Source organism: Mytilus galloprovincialis, chromosome 7, assembly GCF_965363235.1.
Source record: "Mytilus galloprovincialis chromosome 7, xbMytGall1.hap1.1, whole genome shotgun sequence".
In the NCBI taxonomy this organism is placed as follows: domain Eukaryota; kingdom Metazoa; phylum Mollusca; class Bivalvia; order Mytilida; family Mytilidae; genus Mytilus; species Mytilus galloprovincialis.
Genome location: NC_134844.1, coordinates 37,973,556 through 37,997,053, shown reverse-complemented (window position 1 = coordinate 37,997,053; position 23,498 = coordinate 37,973,556). Strand labels below are relative to the sequence as shown.

The 23,498-nt window shown below is 32.6% G+C and overlaps 2 protein-coding genes across 6 annotated transcripts in view; one reads left to right on the top strand and one right to left on the bottom strand.

Annotated features, from left to right (window-relative positions):
• Positions 1–1,103: 1,103 nt before the first annotated feature.
• LOC143082919 (alpha-1,6-mannosyl-glycoprotein 4-beta-N-acetylglucosaminyltransferase-like) lies at positions 1,104–9,436 on the top strand. Its single transcript, XM_076258934.1, has 4 exons — positions 1,104–1,800; positions 2,388–2,434; positions 3,376–3,499; positions 7,433–9,436. Exons 1-4 carry the CDS (start codon positions 1,671–1,673, stop codon positions 8,569–8,571), a joined length of 1,440 nt encoding a protein of 479 aa, XP_076115049.1. The 5' UTR covers positions 1,104–1,670; the 3' UTR covers positions 8,572–9,436.
• Positions 9,437–19,668: 10,232 nt separating this feature from the next.
• The window catches only part of LOC143082918 (alpha-1,3-mannosyl-glycoprotein 4-beta-N-acetylglucosaminyltransferase C-like), a 51,220-nt gene continuing 47,390 nt past the window's right edge, over positions 19,669–23,498 (bottom strand). For all 5 annotated transcript variants that reach the window (XM_076258933.1, XM_076258931.1, XM_076258930.1 and 2 more), the window contains 3 exons: positions 22,448–22,576; positions 21,819–21,912; positions 19,669–20,858 (listed from right to left, as the gene is read on the bottom strand). In XM_076258933.1, coding sequence (XP_076115048.1) covers positions 19,711–20,858; positions 21,819–21,912; positions 22,448–22,576 — 1,371 coding nt within the window. In that variant the 3' untranslated portion in view covers positions 19,669–19,710. The remainder of the gene's footprint in view (positions 20,859–21,818; positions 21,913–22,447; positions 22,577–23,498) is intronic.

Below are 23,498 nucleotides of genomic sequence, written 5' to 3'. Positions count from 1 at the left end.
TGTTTAAAAATCGCTAAACAATTATAATATAAACGAAAAAAGAAAAAAACGTCGTTTACTTGGACCGAACTTATATTGACAATGAACGATATTGAAAGCAAATGGCAAATGACACGCAATCAATCGGGCCTTCTTCATACACAAGTAGGTCGAAGGCAAACGCGCAAGTGACCCACGACTGATTTGCGACAGGCGTACGACAGTGGCACGAGAGTGACACGACAGTAGCACGCGCATTCCATGAAATGAAAACCTGAAATATAGCCCAATATATTGTCATACGACTGTTGCACGACCGACTTGCGACAGACCCACGACAGTACAATTACATTTTTTTTTCTTTCGTGTACCCATCCTGAACATGTCGTAGCTGATGTGACCACTCGAAATATGTTTTTGACATTTTGCACGACAGCTATTTCATAGATCTTCCACGACAAAAAAAATGTACAATTGTTGTGACCGGGGCTTTAGGTGTAATATCACCATAATTGATTGGTTTTCCCTATTAGTCTTTGTTAAATTGCACTTTTCAAAAAATTGTGCAGAATTTATCTTTGTTTCAAGTAAAGAAATACTTGGCGTGAATGAAGTTTTATCCTGTCCAGTACTATAGAAAAAAATTCAAATGACATTTTGATTTGCATATACGAAAATAAATATATCTAGAAGTTAACCAATCAAATCTCCCCCCCCCCCCTATTTAACCTGTGTACTCAAGATTTCAAAATATTCTATAGAAACCCCAAATAAAAATAATAAGGGTGCTTTGAAATATCCAAGATATATGTGTATGACCCTGAAATGTTTTACTGCTATTAAATGGACCAGTTCTATTTTGTTCTCGTGTTCAACATATAGAGCCTTGCGGGACAGTTTGTCTAGATGATAATTTTGATAAATAATAGATAATAACCTCACAGCTTTAAATTTAGTGCTGATAATCAAATAATTCTTTTATAATTCTTTTATCATTTCAATTAGCGCTTATTCAGCCTAATGCTTAAGCGACACATCTTTGTTACATTCTTTTGTTAATCTGTAAATTCTTATTATATAATTTACAATGTAATTGTCATTCGATAACCTCTTTTGTATTATGAGATTGTCATCAAGCAATTTTTGTAACTAAATATGTTTTCTGAAGTTTTTACTACAGTGAGTCAGGCAGTCGTACTGACAACTTCCACAATTTTGAAAACTACATGTATATTCTACCCTGAAAACATTTTACTGTTAACTACTGCATAGGAGGTGTATCTAATTCTACCAGTGGAGTTAAAGTGGGTATTCTCAGGAGAGTGACTAGACCAAAGTCATTGTCTATCGTTAGCCTTCAACCGGCCATGTAGCCTCTCGTTTTCATCGCCAAGCTAGTAGATTACTGGTAGTAGTAGCCAGTCTCCCGGTCACAGTTTTATTCCACTAATGAGATTATGTAACTTACCTGTGATACTGTAGTTACATGATATTGACCGTGAACTTTAAAAAAAATGAATTACGAAAGTGAATCATTTGTCATGATATGAATATGATCTGCTTTGAATGAAATATTTATCAACCCAGTCGATATGAAAATCGCTGTACCATGATACTAAAATAAATTAACTGTATTCCCTTGTTGGGCTGGGATCGTAATATTGTGAATGTCTACTGCATAATAATTGAGAATGAAATGTTTAAAGCGAAATTATTGTTATTCTTACGGTCAAAAAGTGATTAAAGGAGCTGTTATATTGCTAATTCTGCAGATTACGGTTATTTTCACCTACATGCATTTGACTGTTAATTCAACCAAAGGTAAGTGAATTTATTGAACCCCCTAAAAAGTCAAATAGAGGTCAGAAACATATAGTTTATCATATCATATATAGATATAAGAAGATGTTGTATGATTGTCATGAGACAACTCTCCATCCAAGTAACAATTTATAAAAGTAAACCATTATACGTTAAGGTAAAAACGTAATACTTTGATATCGAGAAAACTACTTATTTTTTTATTGTTTTTATTTAAGACAATAATTATAAAACATTTGACGAGAACATTCAAGTTAAACAAGAAATGCTATTAATTGGGATTTTTTTTTACCGTCCTATAGCCATTTTCATTGATAACCTTTTTAGAAAAATCATTGGTTTCTATGTTAAACAAATTAGTTAAACTTCAAATTCGTGTCAACTGTAAAATACAATTAACTGTTACAATCTAATTAAATCAGACTTAGAAATTACATAACAGACTAAACGTGCTATTTAAACTTGTGTCCTATACTTGATTTCAGACTTACTTTTCGTAAAAGGCTAAAATTAGTCATTTTAACATTTACCATATAACTTTTAAGTTCGATAATATACTATATCTGATGATATTGTTTTTGTTTCAGTTTTTCAAGATAGAAATTATTACAAACTATACCAGAATATGCTATTGGTAAGTCGAAATGTCATAAAATAAAAGTTAATAAGGCAAAATCTTGAATCTCTGTATAACACCACTAATAATTCTATGTGATGTTTGATTTCAGCATTGTACTTTTTCAAAACTCATTTTTATTTTATATAAATCAGTCAAATTCAATCTGATTATATCATAGATTGTTGTTTCATATTTAGCCTACAAGGATCTGACGCTACGTTTTACTCTCTGTTTATAAACACCTTTTGGGATCCCTTGGTTTGTTTTAAGCGAAACGATGACGCGGGATCTCTAAGTCAATTTCAACTGCGAATTCTTAATCTAATAGACATAGGAAGATGTAGTGTGAGTGCCAATGAGACAACTCTCCATCTAAGTAACAATTTATTAAAGTTAACCATTATAGGTCAAGGTACGACGTTCAACACGGAGCTTTGGCTCACACCGAACAGCAAAATATAAAGGACCCTAAGTTATTCTAACATCGGACTCTGACCTCTTTAAACTGAGTTTTACTGGGCGTAGTGTGTGTGTTTCTTTATTGTACATTTAGCTATAGGTATAAAGGGGGGGGGGGGGGTTGAGATCGGACAAAACATGTTTAACCCCGTCACATTTTTGCGCCCGTCCCAAATCAGGAGCCTCTGGCATTTGTTAGTCTTGCATATTGTTTTTTTTTTATTTTAGTTCATTTGTATGATTTTGGAGTTAAGTGCGACTTCCATTTTCACTGAAATAGTACACATTTTTTGGGGGGTGGCTGGGCAGTAAGGACCACCTCCTTAGGGTTTTCTCACTGTGTTGAAGGCCCATTGGCGGCCATCGGCTGTGATCAGCTATTTTGCCGGATCGTTGTTTTGCTTGACATCATTATTTCCCATTTCCGTTCTCAATTTTATTACAACCTACTAGTATTTTAAACAACCGTTTCCTATACTTTTTTTTTTACATCACAGTCTAATGCAACAAAAATAGAGCGTTTGGATACAGCTAACACACAATCAGATACTGCAGTGGGATTCCAGCTCAAAGTCAACAGAGATGACGCATTAATTTACGGTCACTTTAGAAAAACTAAAAGTAAGTAAAAGTCGTTTACTTATATTCATATGATTGAAGTGAATGTAAAGAGATGGTTGGTGAACATCGATAAGATAATCCGAACAACACAAAAACCGTAACACATTTCAAGGTCAGTATAAGGTTTATTTGATACAAACACAGTATAAATCGTTCTTGGTAAAATGTATAAACAAGGTTTTAACTTGAGTGGAGCCTGTAAAATATACATCAATCACGATCAAATGTTCGGAAATGTGCACGACATAAGATTTTAAAATTTGTTTATGTTTAATAAAATTAATAGTTATTACAGATAATGGATAAGCTTCTATAAAAATAAAACGAACGCCCTAGAAGGAGTTATCAGAAATAGTTTGTTTTGAAGATTAAATTTTGCTTTACATATTATGTTAATTTATAACATGCATTTAATTGATAATTTTAAATTTTACGACTTCCTCAGGATTGAATTACAAAAACTTGATATTTCATTGGAATTTTTGATAAAGATGTAAATAAATTGTAAAACATTTACGGCAATCTTAGCAATTTTTTATAGGAATTTTCTAGTATTTCAATTATGTAATTCAATGCCAATTTTCCAATTCAATTTTTATCTCTTAATAATTATAATATATGATAATACAATTCAATTAAGTGTAAAAATATATAGAAATAAAAAGAGAGCCATTCTGTACAAAATAACAAGAGAATATGTAATATTAAGACACTAAATAAATTCGTATATTTATATAAGAACATTTAATTTACAGTATATAACACGTCTATTTAAAATAATATGACACAAGCTAAAAAAAAGTTATCGTATTTCTGTTAACGAAAGCTTTGAATTAATAATATATAAAGCGTTTTACTAGAAGCTAATTAAATCTTTTGCCATTTTTTTTTATTCGATATTAATAAGGGTTAAATTTGTTTAAACGAATATTTGAATTAACTAAACAAAGAAGTATGTCACTCTTTAGATAACCAAGTTGAAAGTCTTTAAATTTATAAATATTAAGTAATAAGTAAGTCAATACACTTATTTACTACTGAGCCGGGAACTAATAGAGTTCATGAAGTATTACAAATAAAGAACACGAAGTTAAATTTTCTTTTGAATTTTCTTTACATCGGGAACTATAAGAGTTCAAAATACAGAACACGAAGTTAATTTCCCCTGTGAAGTTTCCTTACATCGGTTTGAGTATAATATACATTTCATATGCTTCACCGACCTTTATAATAAACCGAGGTCAGCGTCACAAAGGTACAACATAAAAATGATTGAATGTGAAAAAAAAATTAAAACGTAATGACATGTGTAACTTACAATCGTGTATATTTGATTGCAAGGTTTAATTTACCAGTCTGCATACAAGCCTGTAAAAAGTGTGTACTTCATTTGTATTGAATTTCATGGTTAATCAATGTCCACGAAATAAAATAAAAAATGGTACTCCACGAACAATAATGAATCCACAGTACATCAATCAATAATTATCGGGAAGACATGGAACTTTAACTAAATAATATAAAGAGCTTACGTGTATAACTTTTGTGTGTATACGCACATGGTCATGACCATACGCGTATGGTCCAAATACTCGTATGGTCCGGAACAGTTACAAAAGATACGGTATCATTGCCAGTGAGACAACTATCAACAAGAGACCAATTGACACATAAATAAACAGCTATAGATCACCGTACGGTCTTCAACAATGAGCAAAGCGCATATCGCATAGTCACCTTTTTTTTTTAACAACAAGCACATACATACAGAATGTGCTTAGTTTTGAGCTACTATTAAACAAAAAATTAAAAAAATATATATGCCCATTGACCTGTCATACAAAATAGATATTCTCTGTTTCTAAAGTGAGCACATGGGAATGAAAACAATTTTGAAATGAAATGAATTATTATTTTGATTAAGGCAAAAGATAGTATTATGTGATGGTATTAACGGTGCGGATACTCAAACATTCACTGGAAGAAAAAAAGAAATAGAGGAACAAAACTCGCATTGAACGTAATATTCATACATTTACCACTGTATCTATATATATCATAAATTCTTAAATCGTTTACTAAAATAAAGAAAGAGAAAAATCGAGAATCTATTGTGGTTGTCCACAACTGAGTTTTTCCCTAATACTATTTATAAAACTAAAAATTTTTTTTTGTGGTGTTGCTTTGAAACCTCTGCAATAATTTCTGCATATTTTTAAATTCATATGGTAGAAACTTCAAGTTAAGCAAACTGAAAATATACCTAGTAAGTACCTTCTCCTTACACTGTCTGACATTATATTTTATCAGTTTGGAAAAGAAACAGAAAACAAAAAAGTGGTCTGTATGACAAAATGTGAAAAATACTATATAAATTAAGTCTTCAAAAGTATAAATAAGGGAATTGATATTTTCTTCAACGATGTGAAAACAAAAGTATTACTTTTCTAATCAATTATATATCTATTTATCCAAAACGAAATACCAAGAGAGGAATTCTTACTTTTGTTTGATTTATTGACAATACATGTATTACTAAAAGATGCTTTGAATGAAAACCATTTAAAAACATTGCAAGTGGTTAATACTATTTTTGTTCTTGTGAGTACTGTTCATTATTATTCATTTGAATGTAAATACTCAAAGTTTGCCTGTGTTGCTCAACATTAAACTTTACTATAATTCAATATTTTTTCATTTGTTTTATTATTTATTGTTACTTATTTAATCTTAAGAAATGTGATATAACATAAGACGATCTTTAAAAATTCACACACACACTTATAAACCGTGGATTTTAGTCATTTAAAAGACATTTGCTATCGGACTTCCAATGCTGGTGAGAATTACAAAATAAATAATCCTAATTATTCAGGAAAATTCCACTAATATACACAAATAACTCATAGATTAATGACAAACGTGTTAAATATCAGAAACAATACATTTATTTAAAAAAAAGGCATGTTAAGGAGGGTTGTATGTAGAGAAAGCTATCACATTTTTACCCCTCGAATGATAAATACAATGTACCGATTATCAGGTTGTCTGCTTATTGATATTGTTAAATGTCCGCTGCGAGTCACCATATGAAACTTTTTGTGAACTGAGCGCAACGAACACGCCAAAAAGAGGTTTAATCATGTGTCCAGCAACGGATATTTTACAATATAGTTACGTAAATATGATGAAAATCTGATACAATAATCAATTTATCGGGTAGTAAATGTGTATTTTGCAGTATAGAAACGTGTTTTTATTTGTTTATCATACCCAGAGACATGTAGCATATATTAAAACGTATTGATACACCCTGGCTTTCAGTGTGATTTACTTACATAAATGTACATGTATTAATTGATGAAGAAGAAAAACATATTATATTGGTGGATGAAGATAGGACACTATCTCATATTTTAGGAGTGATGTAAACTGGGCTGCTGACTCACAAACTCTCGAACTTTTATGCAGTTTTTGAGCTAAACCTCCCCAGTATACACATCAATTAAAACATCTAAAAAAAGGGTATTCAATCCTCTAATATGTGAAAACGATTTGGGATTTAACCTATTGTGTACAATACAATTTCTTCTTAACAGAAATTTCAGTATTGCATATAAATAGTGAGTGCAATATTTTACCTGTAGAGGTTGTATAAATGTATTTCATGATTAAATTCCATGTCTGTATACAATTTCCAATCAATAGTAGGTGGTTATTTGATCCCACAAATTACAGAGTTCTTCTTGTTTCGAAAAGAACTGTCATTTTGACAAGATGCCAACTCAAACAAATTAAATAAGAGACATAATAGATAGTTTTTTTTTTTAACAAAACAAAGCTCATCAGATGTGTTTCAATAACTACAAAACAAATAAAATCTGCTTATGTGATTTTATATTTTATATTTTCTGTTTTGTTATCTTTATAAAGGTTTTCTTACTATTGGTATCCCGACAATGCAAAGACCTGGAATTAGTTATTTGGAGAATACTTTAGAATCCCTTATAATGTTGACAACCGAGCAGGAACGATTGGAAATCGTGATTGCATTATATATGGCAGACGAAAATCAAACATGGGTAGAATATACAGCAAACGATCTCAAGAAAAAATACCAAAAGCATTTTGATTCAGGATTTTTACACATATTTCACTACCACGAACACATGTATCCTGACTTCAACAGTTTATATCGTACATTTAACGATGCCACCGAACGAGTTATTTGGAGAAGCAAGCAAAATATAGATTATGCTTACATGTTTATGTACAGCCACAATATATCTGAATATTATATTCAGTTGGAAGATGATATACAAGCCATTCCAAATTATTTCTATAAAATAAAAAGTTTTATTTCAACGATGAATAAAAAACACACCAAATGGTTTTGTCTTGATTTCTGTAATCTTGGATTCGTTGGAAAACTAGTACGTAATGATGAATTATTAGTTCTGGCAAAGTTTCTGTTAATGTTTTTTAACGACCAACCAGGTGACAACTTGCTGGGATATCTTAAGCACGTAAAAACACAATTCAAAGACATAAGACACAAACCATCGTTATTTCAACATGTCGGTGTTGTATCATCACTCAGAGGTAAAAGACAATTTTTGCAAGATGGTACATTAAAAAAGAAATCTTCTAAAAAAAGATTTTATAATGAAAACCCGCCTGCAGATATTGAAACAACGATTGAAACATTCGAGAAACATTTTCCGAAGAATCCTTATGGTCTCTCGGACGAATATTTTTGGGGTATTTCCCCAAAGCAGGGTGACGTATTCACCATAAAATTTCATAAACCCGAACAAGTTACAGGAATATACATAAAATTTGGATTGACAGAACAACCGGATGATATATTATCTGAAGGAAAGCTAAAAGTTTCACAAAATTGTGAAAACTGGAAATACATTAAGAGTATTCATGGACATCAAAGTGTCATAAATCTGGATAGAGGTTATTCGAATTGGCCAAGTAAATTACAATGTGTAACAATAGAAGTGACTAGAACACAAGCGATATGGCTGATCATTCAAGAAATATCTATTTTTACTAAACGGTAAATGCTGGAAATGAAATAAACAAAAGTGCAAAAAAAGGTTAAAACATTGTAAGACATTTACAAGATTTTTAAGTGTGTGGAATCAATTGTTACGCATAATACACGAACGAAAATATATACTTTTCAACAAATTTCAAAGAGTTGTACATACATGTACAATGTACCAGACTAAAATTGTTCTTTAGGATACTTATATAAGAAAGTAGTAAGTATCCTAGGATTCTAAAGTGATTTTAATAAACTAGACTGAAATTTTAAAATTGGTATTCCTGAATTCTTGTTATTTCAGGTCTTCTTTCGGCCGGTTGTAAAACCCTTGCCGAAGTGTAGTGTCCGTTTGGACATGGAGGAGGTACAAGTACGCAACCAAGTCCGGTCAGAATAAGAACGTTAAATCCGATGTCTCGTGAAGAGAGAGTGTCACTCTGGCTACAATATAAAAAGAAGCCCAAGGTAACAACGTTTAGAGGGGTCCGTATGTCACCCGTTGCAAGGCAACATTTCAGTCCACATCAGTATACCCTCATTTTCCACTGTGGCAGTCATAATGTTCCCTACCTTCATCATTAACGACCTTTATTACAAGACCTACATAGTTGAATTATTCTCGTCCTAAACATGCATGAAATATTTGCCGCTGAACGTTGAGCAACCAGCAATCATTCACGAGGCAACTATTTTTTACAGTGGCTTGTATTACTATACTTACAGGTTTTAAATTATACGTTTGGCTGTTAATGTAACGATACTGTATGATATAGTTATGCCGAATCTAAGGATGCAAGTGTTACAGTAAAATGTAAAATGTTATCTTGGCTGTTTTCAGTAGATCTTTTTCATGTTTGTGCTATAAAATGTTTAATGCTTCTGTATTTCTAAACTTTCGGTCTCGACTAAACTTGACAAATACACATGACAGTCTGCGATACTGCTATTGGCATATTACCAGTCCTATGGGGGATCATCGACCGAATAACACGTGCTCCGGTATTGGTATGATGGTATGCAGTTTTAACTGTCGGTTTCAGCTTATGAATATAATTATGTGTACTTTTCAAGCTACATTAACATTTATGGAATATGTTTCACAGATGATAGCAGATATGTTCCTTAATGTCGTCATTACAAAAACTAGGGTTAATCACAAGCTGAGCAGATCCTGGTCCACATGTGGTATCCGTCGTGTTTCTCATGTAATGAAAACCACTTCGATATAAAAAGTGACAATCATATTCAATTAAGATTGTAATCGAGTGCACCTGCACGAGCGGGATTCGCACTCACAACCTTAGTGTTGATTTGCTAGTAGTAACTACTTAGGGAACGACAAGGAGGATTTGTTTTTGCACTCTCTGTGCGGTTCCCAGATCCTTTCTTAATCCAAATCGCAAGTTCTGTTTTAGTAATTTTGGTCTCAAGGCAAAATGTATAGATACAGTGTAAGACTTTACTTTTTAGGGCAACATCAAAAGACAAATATGTAGGTTAAAGTCAAAATGTGATATACCTGGTTAAGTATGTGGCTGCTGGTTTTTTTAGCTCACCGGTACCCGAAGGGCCCCATGTTACCTTATGCAATCACTTGGCGTCCGTCTTCTGTCGTGGTCGTCTGTCGTCGTAAGCTATTTAAAAAATCTTCTTCTCTAAAACTATTCGGCCAAATACCTTCAAACTTTACCTAAATGTGACTTAGGGTATCCAGTTATTGAATTGTATCCGAAATTTAGATCCATCGACAATTTTACCTATTATGTTTGTTTGTTTTGTTCACGCATCGTTATGGATATAATGGAATTTGGTGCGACTGTCATACAAGTGAGAGGTTTAGCGTTGTGAAACCAGGTTCAATTCACCGTTTTCTACATTAGAGAATGCCTGTACCAAGTCAGGAAAATGACAGTTGTTGTCCATGCATTCGTGTATTCGTGCATGTGTAGTGCATCATGAAATAAGACATTGTTACGTGTACCGTGATGCACTTTCGTGCAGGACTGCTTTGTGTATTTTTGACATGGAACTCTTGACCAGACTATGACTTTTTGACTCTTGACCTATGCCATCTGGGTGTGTCATCATGATACAGTGTGTTCCTTTGTATATTAACCTGACCTGAAAGTATAATTCTAAATTGACCTTGCTTCTGAATATGTAGCATGAAGATGTATTGTCATAAGATGGTGAGTCTTGTTGCACGAGAAACTTCATATGAGCTTGACCTTTGCCCTTATTGTACTTGTATATTTTGTTTGAATTATATGGAGAATTGTCTGATTGCACTCATACCACATCTTCTTATATCTTTATTAGATATATAGATATATTTGTTAGTTTTGTGTACCACGATGACCCTTTCCTCAAAATCATTTGTCATGGAACTCTTGACCAGTCTATGAGTTTTTGACTCTTGACCTATGCATATTGGGTGTGCCTCTTGGTATGATTGCCTTGACAAAGTCGGGAGTCTCTGGTTTTTGTTAGTCTTGTATGTTTATAATTGTAAGTTCGGTTTTATGTATTGGAGTTTGAACTAGTACACATTTTGTTTAGGAGCCATCTGAAGTCCGCCGCCGGGCGAGGAATTTTTTTCACTTTGTTTAAACCCATTGGTGACCTTCGACTGCTTTTTGCTCTTTTGTCATTTTATTGTCTCTTTAACACATTTCAATTCTCAATTTTTGAATTGAAGAATGCTTTGATCAAATGAAAACTAATTTTTTTTATATTTTTTACTGCTTCAGTAGCACTATGTGCTGCCAGTTGTGATAGATAATTCAAAATGTTTCAATCATTTTGCCTTGGATTTCATTTCATGGACATGTAGATATGGATAGTCTGTTGAAGCATTTTGAAAAATCACACAGAATGTATACGCATATCAATAAACTGAACTCAGTGCGAAGAACCTTTAAAGTACACTTAGACATAGAGCTCAATCTAGTGAAACACTTTTTTTTAAAGCTGGTCAACGTCTGTTATCAAACTGCACCGCAATCCTAAAAATAATATGCACTTTAATTCTAATAGAAGTAGAATCCACAGGAAGTAAATAAACAGTTTAGGCCACACCAATTTGATTGATAGTTCTTTGGATTTTCCCTCTCCTGTTTTGGAGAAATTGACTTTTCAATAAAAAAAAATAATCACCGCTTCCGCAAATTTTTGGGCCACATGCCGCTTCAAAATTAGTTTATCCTTGACATTTTTTTTTTCTCGTAGACGTTTTTCTTGTGCATATATTGCTCCAATTAATTCAAACGCACGTGTGATAAATCGATTTGTTAATAAAAGGTAAAAAATCGGGATGCCAACATGAAGTTGTCTCAGATCATTGCATAGAACAAATGGTTATTAAACACATAGTTATTTGAAATGGATTTCGTTTTACCTATGAAGACTTGTTCTAGAAGTCAAAATAAAAAATCTTTCGTTAGACGACCATGATCACAACAGTACTCGTTAGAACCATTGCCATTCCCAATCATTGTTTCAATAGACACAGTCCAAGATTAATCTGACGTACAGCTGTATAGCCAGACTAGATATAGAGTTGTTCAACGGCTCCAGATTGTCAGGCAAAACAGCCGTTGGACGTCAGAATTATCTTGGACTACAACAGACATAGGTAGAGCTATCTGTCTTGAATGAAATTGATCTTAAATTAACTTGATTTAAAAAAAAATGACATATTAATCTTATTTTCAAATTGATGAAAACCCATATCCCCTTGTGAGTCTATTGACATGCACTCAGAACTCTTTTGTAATAGCCTGTAAATAATAATAATACATATATTATTGGTGCAACCACTTCAAGTTTGAGATACATTTAGGTTTCAGGGGCAAAAGGAAAATGTATTTTGCCAAATCAGAATAATGCATGTGAATGTGGTTTAAGGACATAATGTATTTTAAGTGAATGTTCCTTTACACTGAGATCAACATACTATAGCAATATAACTATTTTACTCAATATGTTGTTGAAATATACACCTCACTCATTATGTTGATCCTTTTATAGATAAATAGATCCAACTACATGTAGATGCCAAGCAGCCAATAAACAATCACTTCTATATATGAAAACAACTGTATCAAAGATATTTAATATTTTTCTAGGGCATTTTTGGGAATATATGCACATATTTTAATTGAATTCCATACAATATATTTACCTATAGTTACATAATTCCTCTTGTTAAACTTTATCCGCCTTGCCTCCTTATTATATACATGTGTGAATTTAAATAAAAATTCACACAGTTATAGCTTATTTGACGAAAATACTCAAAATGATACTTAACCAAAGTGAACCAGAAAGTTGGGTATGGTATAGACTGTACTACAGGCACAGTTACATCAAATTATATGCATAAGAGCATGTGTCTCCTCCTTTTTCTTTGAAGTTACACAGTTTTAACATGTACACAAATTTCTAAATTGCACAATTTGAAAAAAAATTATACCGCTCGCTCCACTTGCAGAGCACCCGCCTCAACAAAACTCATTTTCAATTTTTGGAGCTTTTGTCCAAAGAACTATAAATCAAATTGGTGTGACCTTACTGAAATAAATGTACAATATGTTTATGGGCAACAGATGCCTCTGCTGGTGCAAAAAAAAAACAAAAAAAAAAACACACAAGTAAACTTCCATATATAGGTGTAGGATTCACGTAATTTTGACTGTTTTGTGACCATAAGGATTTTGTATCAGTTTCAAAACATTTGGTTGAGGCAAACTAATTAAAGTTAAAGAAACAGAAACAACAGATTTAGCGTTGTTCTTATCTTAAGGCTATGTGTTGATATTTGTATCATTAGTACTCGTACCAACTTCTTATATCTAAAAACTCGTGAACAGTAACACCACCCAATATCGAACTTGATAGATTTGTGTTATGGGGTAATAGAATGTTAGATGAATAACTATTGTTGACAATTGAGAGTCGAGAGTGTTCAGTTGAGACATTTAAATTAGGGACCATCTCAAAAAATAAAATATTTATTCTTGATTGACACGTTACAATAACAACTTTTATCATTGCTATCTAAGTACATATCAAACCAATTTGATAGAGTAATCCATAACCTTGAACACCACTAAACGTTCACATAATTAAATAATTTAACAAAAATGGAAAAAAACGAGGGATCGAGTTCTTACTATACTCCTAGAATATCCCCATCGGGGGTCCGTCCATGCTACCTCACTTGATGAGTAATGTTTTGCAGTTCAGAGAAAAAACTCAAAGTACATGTATCATGAATTTGAACGTCTGTATTGTATCTGTTAATTTTTTATGACAGCGCTATATTAACAAAAACAAACGTATTATATAGCTAGTAAATTTTGTTTATTTTAATTGGAATCAGAATCAGATGCTGAGTTAATGCCAAAAGCCTTCTAAATCTTTGGCACTTGCTTCCTTATGAATCGGTCATGCCACATTAGGTGGAGGGTGGGGATACCGCTAGCATATTTAATCCGCCTCATTCTGTTTGTATGTGGCTGTCCCAAGTCAGGAATTCATGAATTGTCGTTTGTTTATGTGTTACATATTTGTTTTCGTTCATTTTTTGTACATACATTTGTCCGTTTCCTTTCTCGTTTGAACTGTTTTACATCGTCATTTCGGTGCCTTTTATAGCTGACTATGCGGTATGGACTTTGCTCAACTTTGTTGAAGGCCGTAGGGTGACTTATAGCTGTTAATTTCTGTGTCATCTAGTCTTTTTGGAGATTTCGTATTGGCACTCATGTCACATATTTTGTGTATAAGTTTTGTAGTATTTGGTTGAGGCAACTAAAGTTAAGAGAACGGAACCCTTTTTTTTTGGAAGTTCGGGACGAACGGACTAGAGTAACTCTTTATGCCCCTTTACTATGGTACCAACACAGAAGTTCTGACTATTGTGCTGGTGCTACTCATCCTACTAGCACTGTCATTAACACACACACAATTTTATTATAAAAATATTCAATCTTAATTTTGATTTGATATTTTGGGCCTATACTGATTATATGCATACCTTTCACAAGTAGTATCAAATTTGACAAATTTATTGTACATATACATTTTTGTAATATTTTATAGCTTTTTTTTAATTAAATAAAGCTAACACACTTAAATTGATCATCACTTTCTTTTTATATGTCTTGTAACATTCCGTTTTGAACAAAACGATTTGTTACATATACTTCACACGTATTTCTATCAAATCTGACATTATTACAAAGCAGACTGAGCTATTAAATAAAATTCATTCGAACTTTAAATGTGCAATCAAATATATATGCAAGTCGTCAACTGGTCAAGTGGCTAGATGCATATATCGTCGGCCAATTGAACGACAGGTCCTAATTTTGTTGTTTTAAAACTTCTAGAAATATTAAGGGAAATAAGGAATGAGTAAAGGGAAATAAATAAAAACAGAACGACTGAATTAAATAAAATGATGTTCGATATAATGTATATTTCGTTTTATTTTTAAAATCTAAACGATGCTTTATTTTAATCTAGTTTCCTAATCAAAATTATTAGAATAAGAAAATTAAATACCTTACAGCTTCTTTTACCGTCGATCCTGAAATATTTAATGTTATAAAACAATTTTAGCGTCTTTGACCTCTTTGTATTCGGATACTTGTGGTTATCTTCTCCAAGTACAACGGGAACATAAGAATAATCTAGAATAGAACCCAGATGGAACCAAGAAGTCGGGTTGCTATAACCAAACAACCCGGATGTTGAACCAGTTACCATGGTTTCGAACCAAAAAACCCGGATAGGACCAAGGTTCAGAACCAAACAACCCAGATGGAACCAAGGTTTTAGAACCAGAGTGCCCGGATAGAACCTTATTGCATTCGGAATTCTCATGACTTTTTATACCTTCAACATATTTTCCAAATCATTTATTCATTTAGTATATTTATATATTATAATTAAAAGATTCGGGAAGTGTACCACGATTTGATTTTTAAAAAAATGAATTTTATGAAGAATCTGGTGCCATCTCATATTTTTGAATTAGCATTTTATAAAATGGCATAAAAGACCTGCCCAGTTATTAATCGACAATAATTTGTAATTCAGATTATTTATTTTCAAATTACCACAAAACAACCCATTTATTTTTGTGATTTTCAAGGCTGAGTTATTTATTTTTAAATCCTCCTACCTCCCTACCCCCACCCCAGCGAATAACAAATGGTCGTCCCCTTAGAACACTCGACCACCAGAGCCCCTACGTCACTTTGATGAATGATGATGCCGTCATAACAGGTTTGCATGAAACACGACCTTCACATGCCTATTTTGAGTCTTATATACATTTTTTTGTGCATAACTCTGATTGTCTTTCCGGTTTTGACATTATCTTTTGGTCTTTTTAGTTTTATCATATCTTTAACGTGTTCTTTTAAGACGATTTTTTGTATGTTATAATTCAAAGATATCAATCATGGTCGCCTACGCCCTTAAGAGTGATATACCAACTTCAACTGGACATAAGATATACATTTCCAAACTTATTCGATATGCAAAAGCTTGCAGCTCCTACTCAGATTTTGTAAAACGTCGCCAGTGTCTGAGCAGAAAGTTGATGAACCAGGGGTATGTCAAAGAACATCTCGTCCTTTTTTTCTGAAAAAAAAGGTCATCGGAAGGTACCAAGACCTTGTTGATAAATATTCCGTATCAACATCACAAATAATACATAATGGTCTTGATGTAATAATTCTGAGTACTGACGTTTTTTTTTTATCATTTTAATAACGTGTTATATTGTTCTTGTCTGTCCTATTATTAATATTACTTTTACTGTTTAGTCTGTTTTCTGTGATATCCGTTTGACGTTGCTCGGTACTTATAAATTCCGTCAATGTATTTTGTATTGTCTCTCATTTTTGCTGGTGTGTTTTGTACATGTGACTTTTTGTGTTTTTTGATACATATGGCGTGGTTCTGTACTTCTGAAGTCCCGCCCTTATGTTATTGTTGTATTACAATGTCATTATATAATTGTTCTATTATAATTTTGAAATACTTTGAACGACATTTTTTTCTACTCGCGTAGTGGTATTAACCATTTTCTATATTTGAAAATGGCTGTACCAAGTCCTGAATATGACAGTTGTTGTCCATTCGTTTGATGTGTTTTATCATTTGATTTTGCCATTTGAATAGAGACTTTCCGTTTTGAGTTTTCTTCGGAGTTCAGTATTTTTGTGATTCTACTTTTTAGTTAGCATGTTAGTAATTGGTGCCTTACTAAAAAAATATACATGACATCAGTCACTATTTCTTGGAATCATACTGCATCAAAACAGAAATTGAAGAATGATTTGTTTTGTTTTCATTTTTACAAGTGATTGAGTCCTTTAGTTTTGTTCAAGTTTAACTACCTTTTCGTTTAAGCTACATTTTTTATGTCTTATCTAGTTCGCCGTAGAGCTTTAAACTGCGTGAATCCGTTAAGATGGATCTACATAACTAAATGGTGTTTTTTCATTTGAAATAATGTACTGTACTCAAACAGCAATATGTCACTCGTTCTCCATTTATTTCATCCATTTGATTCGGGATGATTTTTTCCGTATCGACCATGGTTTCGTGAATTTAAATGAACATTAGATGACATGTTCATGTTTGACTCGATAACTCATAATTTTGAATTATAACATACAAAAACGTATATCCAAATTTAAAATTGTTTAAAATATACATATGCAATGTATCAAGTAGATAATATATATCCTTATTTCATGGGTATTTTTGTCCAGATGCCAGTCATACATATTTTTTTTGCGAATCGAATCAGTAAACGAAAATTGAAATTAACATGAATATGGATTCACATGAGGTCGAATTATTCACTTGTAAGTCAATAAAAAATCAGCCAGGATTTGAGCTTATTTTGTCAAATTTGGACCACACTATCTATCTATAACGAAATGTTATTTCAAAATTCCACTTTTAATAATGCTGGAAACAGATACACCGTGTAGAACGCCACATGCGGGTGTGGGCTGTGTTTGACACGAAAGAAAAACTATCGATGTAAGTTCAAGTGTATTTTTTTTTTTAATTCTCGGTACCGATTAGTGTATTGCACGGAAGGAACTGGAACATGATTTATTGCCTGCAAGCAGAAGCAGTTGTTTTAATGCTCTGTTTTCTGAAACACATACTTTTCCGTGTTGCAGATTTTGAGGCTTCATATGCAAATTTCTGGATAAAAACTACTTTAGACGACTTCCCCTCGCATCATTTATATAGAATTGAATTCCTATCATGGATTTTAACCGAATACAAGCTTCTTACTTAAAATTAATTGGTTTTAAAACTATTTTTTTCATCAAAATACAGTGTTGCTCGGGGTGTCAGATTTTGCTTTTGGTTTCATAAAAAGTAAAAGATGACACAAAATTTTTGTTTTTAAAGCTGGAAAATGATTTCGTTTGAATTTTAGTCACCATCGTGGTCAGAAAAAAAGTCACGACTGTGGCTCAAGACACAGAAACATAGAGGAAAATCATAGAGCAAAGCTCCATATAAGATTTGTCCGAAGCCACCAGTCAAACTCCATCAAAGTTCATCATCAGGTTCCTCTCAAAAGCATTCGTGCACGCCACAAAAAACATTCACTCATTAACAAATTTGATTACCTCTCCAATGAAACACTCACCGGTATCTTTATCATCAAATGACAATACATCTTCGAGGAGACCTGAAGACGATGACACTACTATTCTTATTTTATCCAAATGGTAAAAGAAAATAAAAATGAATTTCTTTTAGACGATATTTCTCTTCTTTTCCTGGAGACGGTCAGATTTCTGTCCAAAAGAATAAAATCGGAAATGTGATATCGGGAAACAGCAAAGAGATTTTGGAAAACTGGCTACAGACTTTTTCACGGTAAATTTTTATATTTTATGGGTGAACAAAAAACCTATTTGACACATTACAAAAAACTTGTGTAAGCGCGTAATGGCCGAGCCCAAAGACGCAGGAATTAATTTTGCAGTTCCCAGGCAAAATATACTATCAGACGTCATCGCCATGGACATTAATATCCAAAAGTCTGACCTCTGCTTTAGATATCTTGGTTCTAACGTTGAAACACATGGTTTCCTTGATACGAGATATCTACTGTGCTTTCATTAACATAATGTGAATTTTTTCCAAATACGTCACTTGCACTTGTACTAGAAAGAATCGAGTTGATACAAGAATGGCCATTTGCAACACGTTCCGTTAGCTGATACAATGACGCCTGTAATCCAAACACAAATCTCGATTAACGCCAATTGTCACCTGCCATTCTTTCAAACTTTTGAAGACACAATTTCTGGCGCATGGCGAGCTCTTTACAGTCTTTCAGTAGTAGACATACAACATAAAGGACTTCATGTACCCTTTTACAAAGAGAAAGTTCCAAAAACTGTACCAAATAATATTTTGCCTGATAAAAAGTTAGTAATTTCATTCAAAATATTAATTTGGTTTACTAGAAGTGTTTTTCTTTCCTTAAATCTTCAAATCCGAACATAATCAACATCTCGTTTCTTGCCATCTACCGTTGCTTATTTTTTTTCCCTCAGCACATAACATAAACTCTTCATTGTATTGGTTGCGTAACATATTCAATACAGGATAAAGAATACCTGGAGAAGTTGACTTTGGGATATCAAGGCCCATGGCAATGAAGTCTGATAGTATATTTTGGGTTGGAACTGCAAAACTAATCCCTGCGTCTTGCGGATCGGATATTCTGCGCTCACACAAGTTTTCAGTAATGTGTCCAATACGTTTTGGTCACATATGAAATGTAAAATGTTACACCCGTAAAATATAAAAATTTCTATGGAAAAATCTGTAGCCAGTATTTCATAAAACTCGTATGGCCTTCAACTGTGTGCCAATACTGCATAATCAGCTATAAAAATCATGTTCTGTTATTACAGGCAACATTATTTTATCAGGATGCATTTCAGAACTAGTTGAATTATTTCTCGTTTTTCTTTTCGTTTACCTTTTACCTATGGGATGGGGTTTTCGCATTTTTAAAGGCCGTACATGATGACGATACGTCTTGACACAAATTTTTATTTATTTTTATTCATAGTTACGGCCTCTATTCTTCTCGTTTCAATGCTAGTTCACTTATAATGGCCCATTCATTCTGCGATTTTGTTACCTCGATTTGAATACAAGTTATGTTCCTCAACAGAACTGGAATGTCTGGATTTTTTACCTTTGCACTATCAAACGATCCTTTTGTCAACTCTCCAAGCTTTATCCAATCAGAACAGTGCTGGGATGAGGATATCTGCACTTCCCCATTTTGAATATAATCTGTCTTTTTTGTTGGATATGCTCCAACGATAACGAGAGCCTTTAAAGTCTGTTGCTCCTTCAGTACGACTGTATATGTTTGTCCTTTTTGAGGACTGACTGCCCAAAAATATTTATCATTTATAAGATAAGCTTTATCAGCTGTATATTCTTCGTATACTACCATAGTCGTGTCCACTTCCGCTGGTGGATTCAAATTGTAATATTTTTTGCGTCTGGTAATTTTTGATCCTTTGAAATAACGGTCTACTATAAGTTGCTTTTTATTCTTTAGAGATGAGATTATACCATGATGTTGAAACAAACTTGGACGATATCGTATTTCTTTTTCTTGCAGTTTTATTTTTGCAATTATGTTCATTAAAAAGTCACATGGTTGTACGGCATAAAACAATAGAAAGAAATCAGAAATTGTCAATAAGTTAGATGATTTAAAAAATATTCCGATAAATCCCATATTTGAAAACCGAATTAAAAACCAATTGTTCATAAAAATTCGTTTATATTTCCTAATGTCTTGAATATAATTTTTGGCTGCAACAACATCATCTTCTAAATGCATGTAAAAGTCTGAGATATTATGACAATATTTAAATAAAAATGCATAGTGAATATTTTGTTTACTTCGCCACTTTAGACGTTCGACGCTATCGTTATACGTCGTTGGCATTATATTAAAATCCGGATATTGTTGTGGCGGTAAAGTTATGACCTGAATATGTCCAGATTGTATGTATTCGTCATACGTTTCTGAAACGTTTAATGCTCGTTCATTGTTCCATTCAGTATCATCATCGCTAAACATTATCACTATAGTAACCGTTTCCTTATCTTTTGGTGACGAATTCGCTAATAACGAGTCGATCGTTTTATGGATGTAGTTATATCTTTCTCTTTTTACTGATGGGATGGCAATCGTAAGGAAACCTACAAAAGTTTTCAAATGATTAATGATTTCAGTGCCAAAAAAAAAAAAAAAGTTAGGTTGAACCATAATAATAATATTAAAGTTGAGTTTAGCAATTAACTTAAGCCCAGTAGCCAGTACTTCGGTACTGGCATGAAAATACGGTTTTTTTGTGTTATTAAAATTTGCTGTTACAAAATGATAGAAATTATAAATTACGGAATGTATCTCCCTCATGCAAAGCTCTGCTTCCTTTTACGAATTTGGCTATACTTTTTGGAACTTTTGGATTATAGCTCTGCATCTTTTATATAAGCTTTAGATTTCAAATATTTTGGCCACGAGCTTCACTGAAGAGACATGTATTGTCGAAATGCGCATCTGGTGCAAGAAAATTGGTTACGTTAATTTAATTATTAACATTCACCTTTGTGTTGGAACTGAATGGCCCATTCATGGCCTTCGGCTGTTGTCTGCTCTATGGTCGGGTTGTTGTCTCTTTGACATATTCCCCATTTCGATTCTCAATTTTACCATAACATATTTGGTAATGTTCAAATAACTCACTTTGTGTATTAAATACAAGCATATTAAGATATTTCACATCATTGAAAATGATTGGATAGTGTTCAGAATAAAAAATGTTAAAAGAATTTTTCAAAAAATTTAAAAGGTGTAATATCTTTAAAAGTTGCACGATTTATTCATTTATCAGCTGAACTCTGGATTTTGGATTCGTTTTGTAGTGCCGAATAGTCATACCTTTATTCTGTCTTTTTCTGGTGTTAAACAGAAGGTTGAGTCCTAATGAGTATTTTCAGTTTAAATCTCAAATTTATACGAAAGCTTATTACTTTCAATGGGGTACAAAAACATAATTAGATAATTCATTGTAAGTAAAAACAATTCTTTGACATACATGTACATAGAAACGAATCGTATACAGGACCCTAAGAATCCAGAACTACATATGTACATACCTTTTTGTGGTCTGAAATGACCATACTGTAATGATGCACTTACACTGAAATTTAACGTGAACTCTGTGGATCCCGGAGTCAGCATAGTTGTTTTCTGTCAACATTTACAATGATAGGAAGAATAAAATAGCATGTTTTGTACTATCTCCTCTTAATACTATTTAAAGCATTCGATGGCACTTGTTATCTTATCTATGTGTTGCATTGTCGTTTTGGTTTTTTGTTGAAATTCAGTGTTTCTGTTGTTTCGTTGTTTTCCTCTTATAGTTGATGTGTTTACCTCAGTTTTAGTTTGTAACCCGGATTTGTTTTCTCTCAATCGATGTATGACTTTCGAACAGCGGTATACTACTTTTGCCTATATTTAGAGTTTGGTTTATGCTATGATCAAACTAACTGACGCATTCGTGCATTCTTGTAAAACATATTACATTAGGAACTATAAGAGATGTAATTAATTCTATAAATTAATAATTATAGATCATTTGTGTATATACTAAAAATTGATAAAGAAGAAAATGTGCATTTGACTCTTTCAAAGTATAATAAAGTTATATATTAAAGTGTAATTTGCAATTTTAACAAATTATCGATATATGACATTAATATTTAAAACTTGTATACATTACCAATGTTTCAGAATGAAGCGATTTTGTAACCAATTGTAACAGTGCTTTGCTTGTTGTACTTTGACTGGTTACATTTACACTTGTTTTCATTCTTTTAGTACTGTTCTGAATCACTATAGCTGTGTAATTCTGTAAGAAAACGGTAGCTTTATAATTATATATATGTATTAAAGTTATATATTAGACACGTTTAATATTAAATTTCAGAGGCACACAGATAATCGCTGGTACTAGCAGGTGTAATACATTAAGTTTGACCTTAGTTCATCTATATGTATTTACTAATGTTTCAGGTAAGGGTGAAGGTTGGTACTTATTAAAACGTTTAAACCCACTGCATTTGTTTGCACCTGTCCAATGTCAGGAATTTGATGGTTGTCGTTTGTTGATGTGGTTCATAAGTGTTTTCGTTTTTATATAGATTTCACCATTTGTTTTCTCGTTTGAATTGTTTTACAGTAGTCATTCTTAGGGCCCTTTATGGCTTCCTGTGCGATGGGAGCCAAGGTTCCGCGTTGAAGACAGTACCTATAATGATTTACTTTTACAAAGTGTGACTTGGATGGAGAGTTGTCTAATGCATTGGCACTTATACCACATCTTCTTATATATATGAACGTCTGTAGTACGATTGTATGTCACTGATTGGTAACAATTCAAATCTTCCGGAAGTTAAGTCGTCATTTGAACCCTGATATCATTGCAGGGTTTCAAACAGCGGTATACTACTGTTGCCCTTATATACACAGTTCCATTTCGAACTTGAATTGTTATTATAATATTTTAAATACAATGCTCTTTAATAAAAATTAAAAAAAAAAGGCAAAGTCATAATTCATCTCGACAGTCATAATGGTTATTTTCGATGTCTTATTAATAATGCAGTACGGGTTTCAAAAAAAGCTTTGTTCGATGTCTTATTAATAATGCAGTACGGGTTTCAAAAAAAGCTTTTCATATTTACAGAAAAAGGTATAAGTTTCATTATAAGTTCCAACTTGACACTGATGTATCAGAATTAAGCCCCAAAACCTAGAATGTAGTAGCAAGT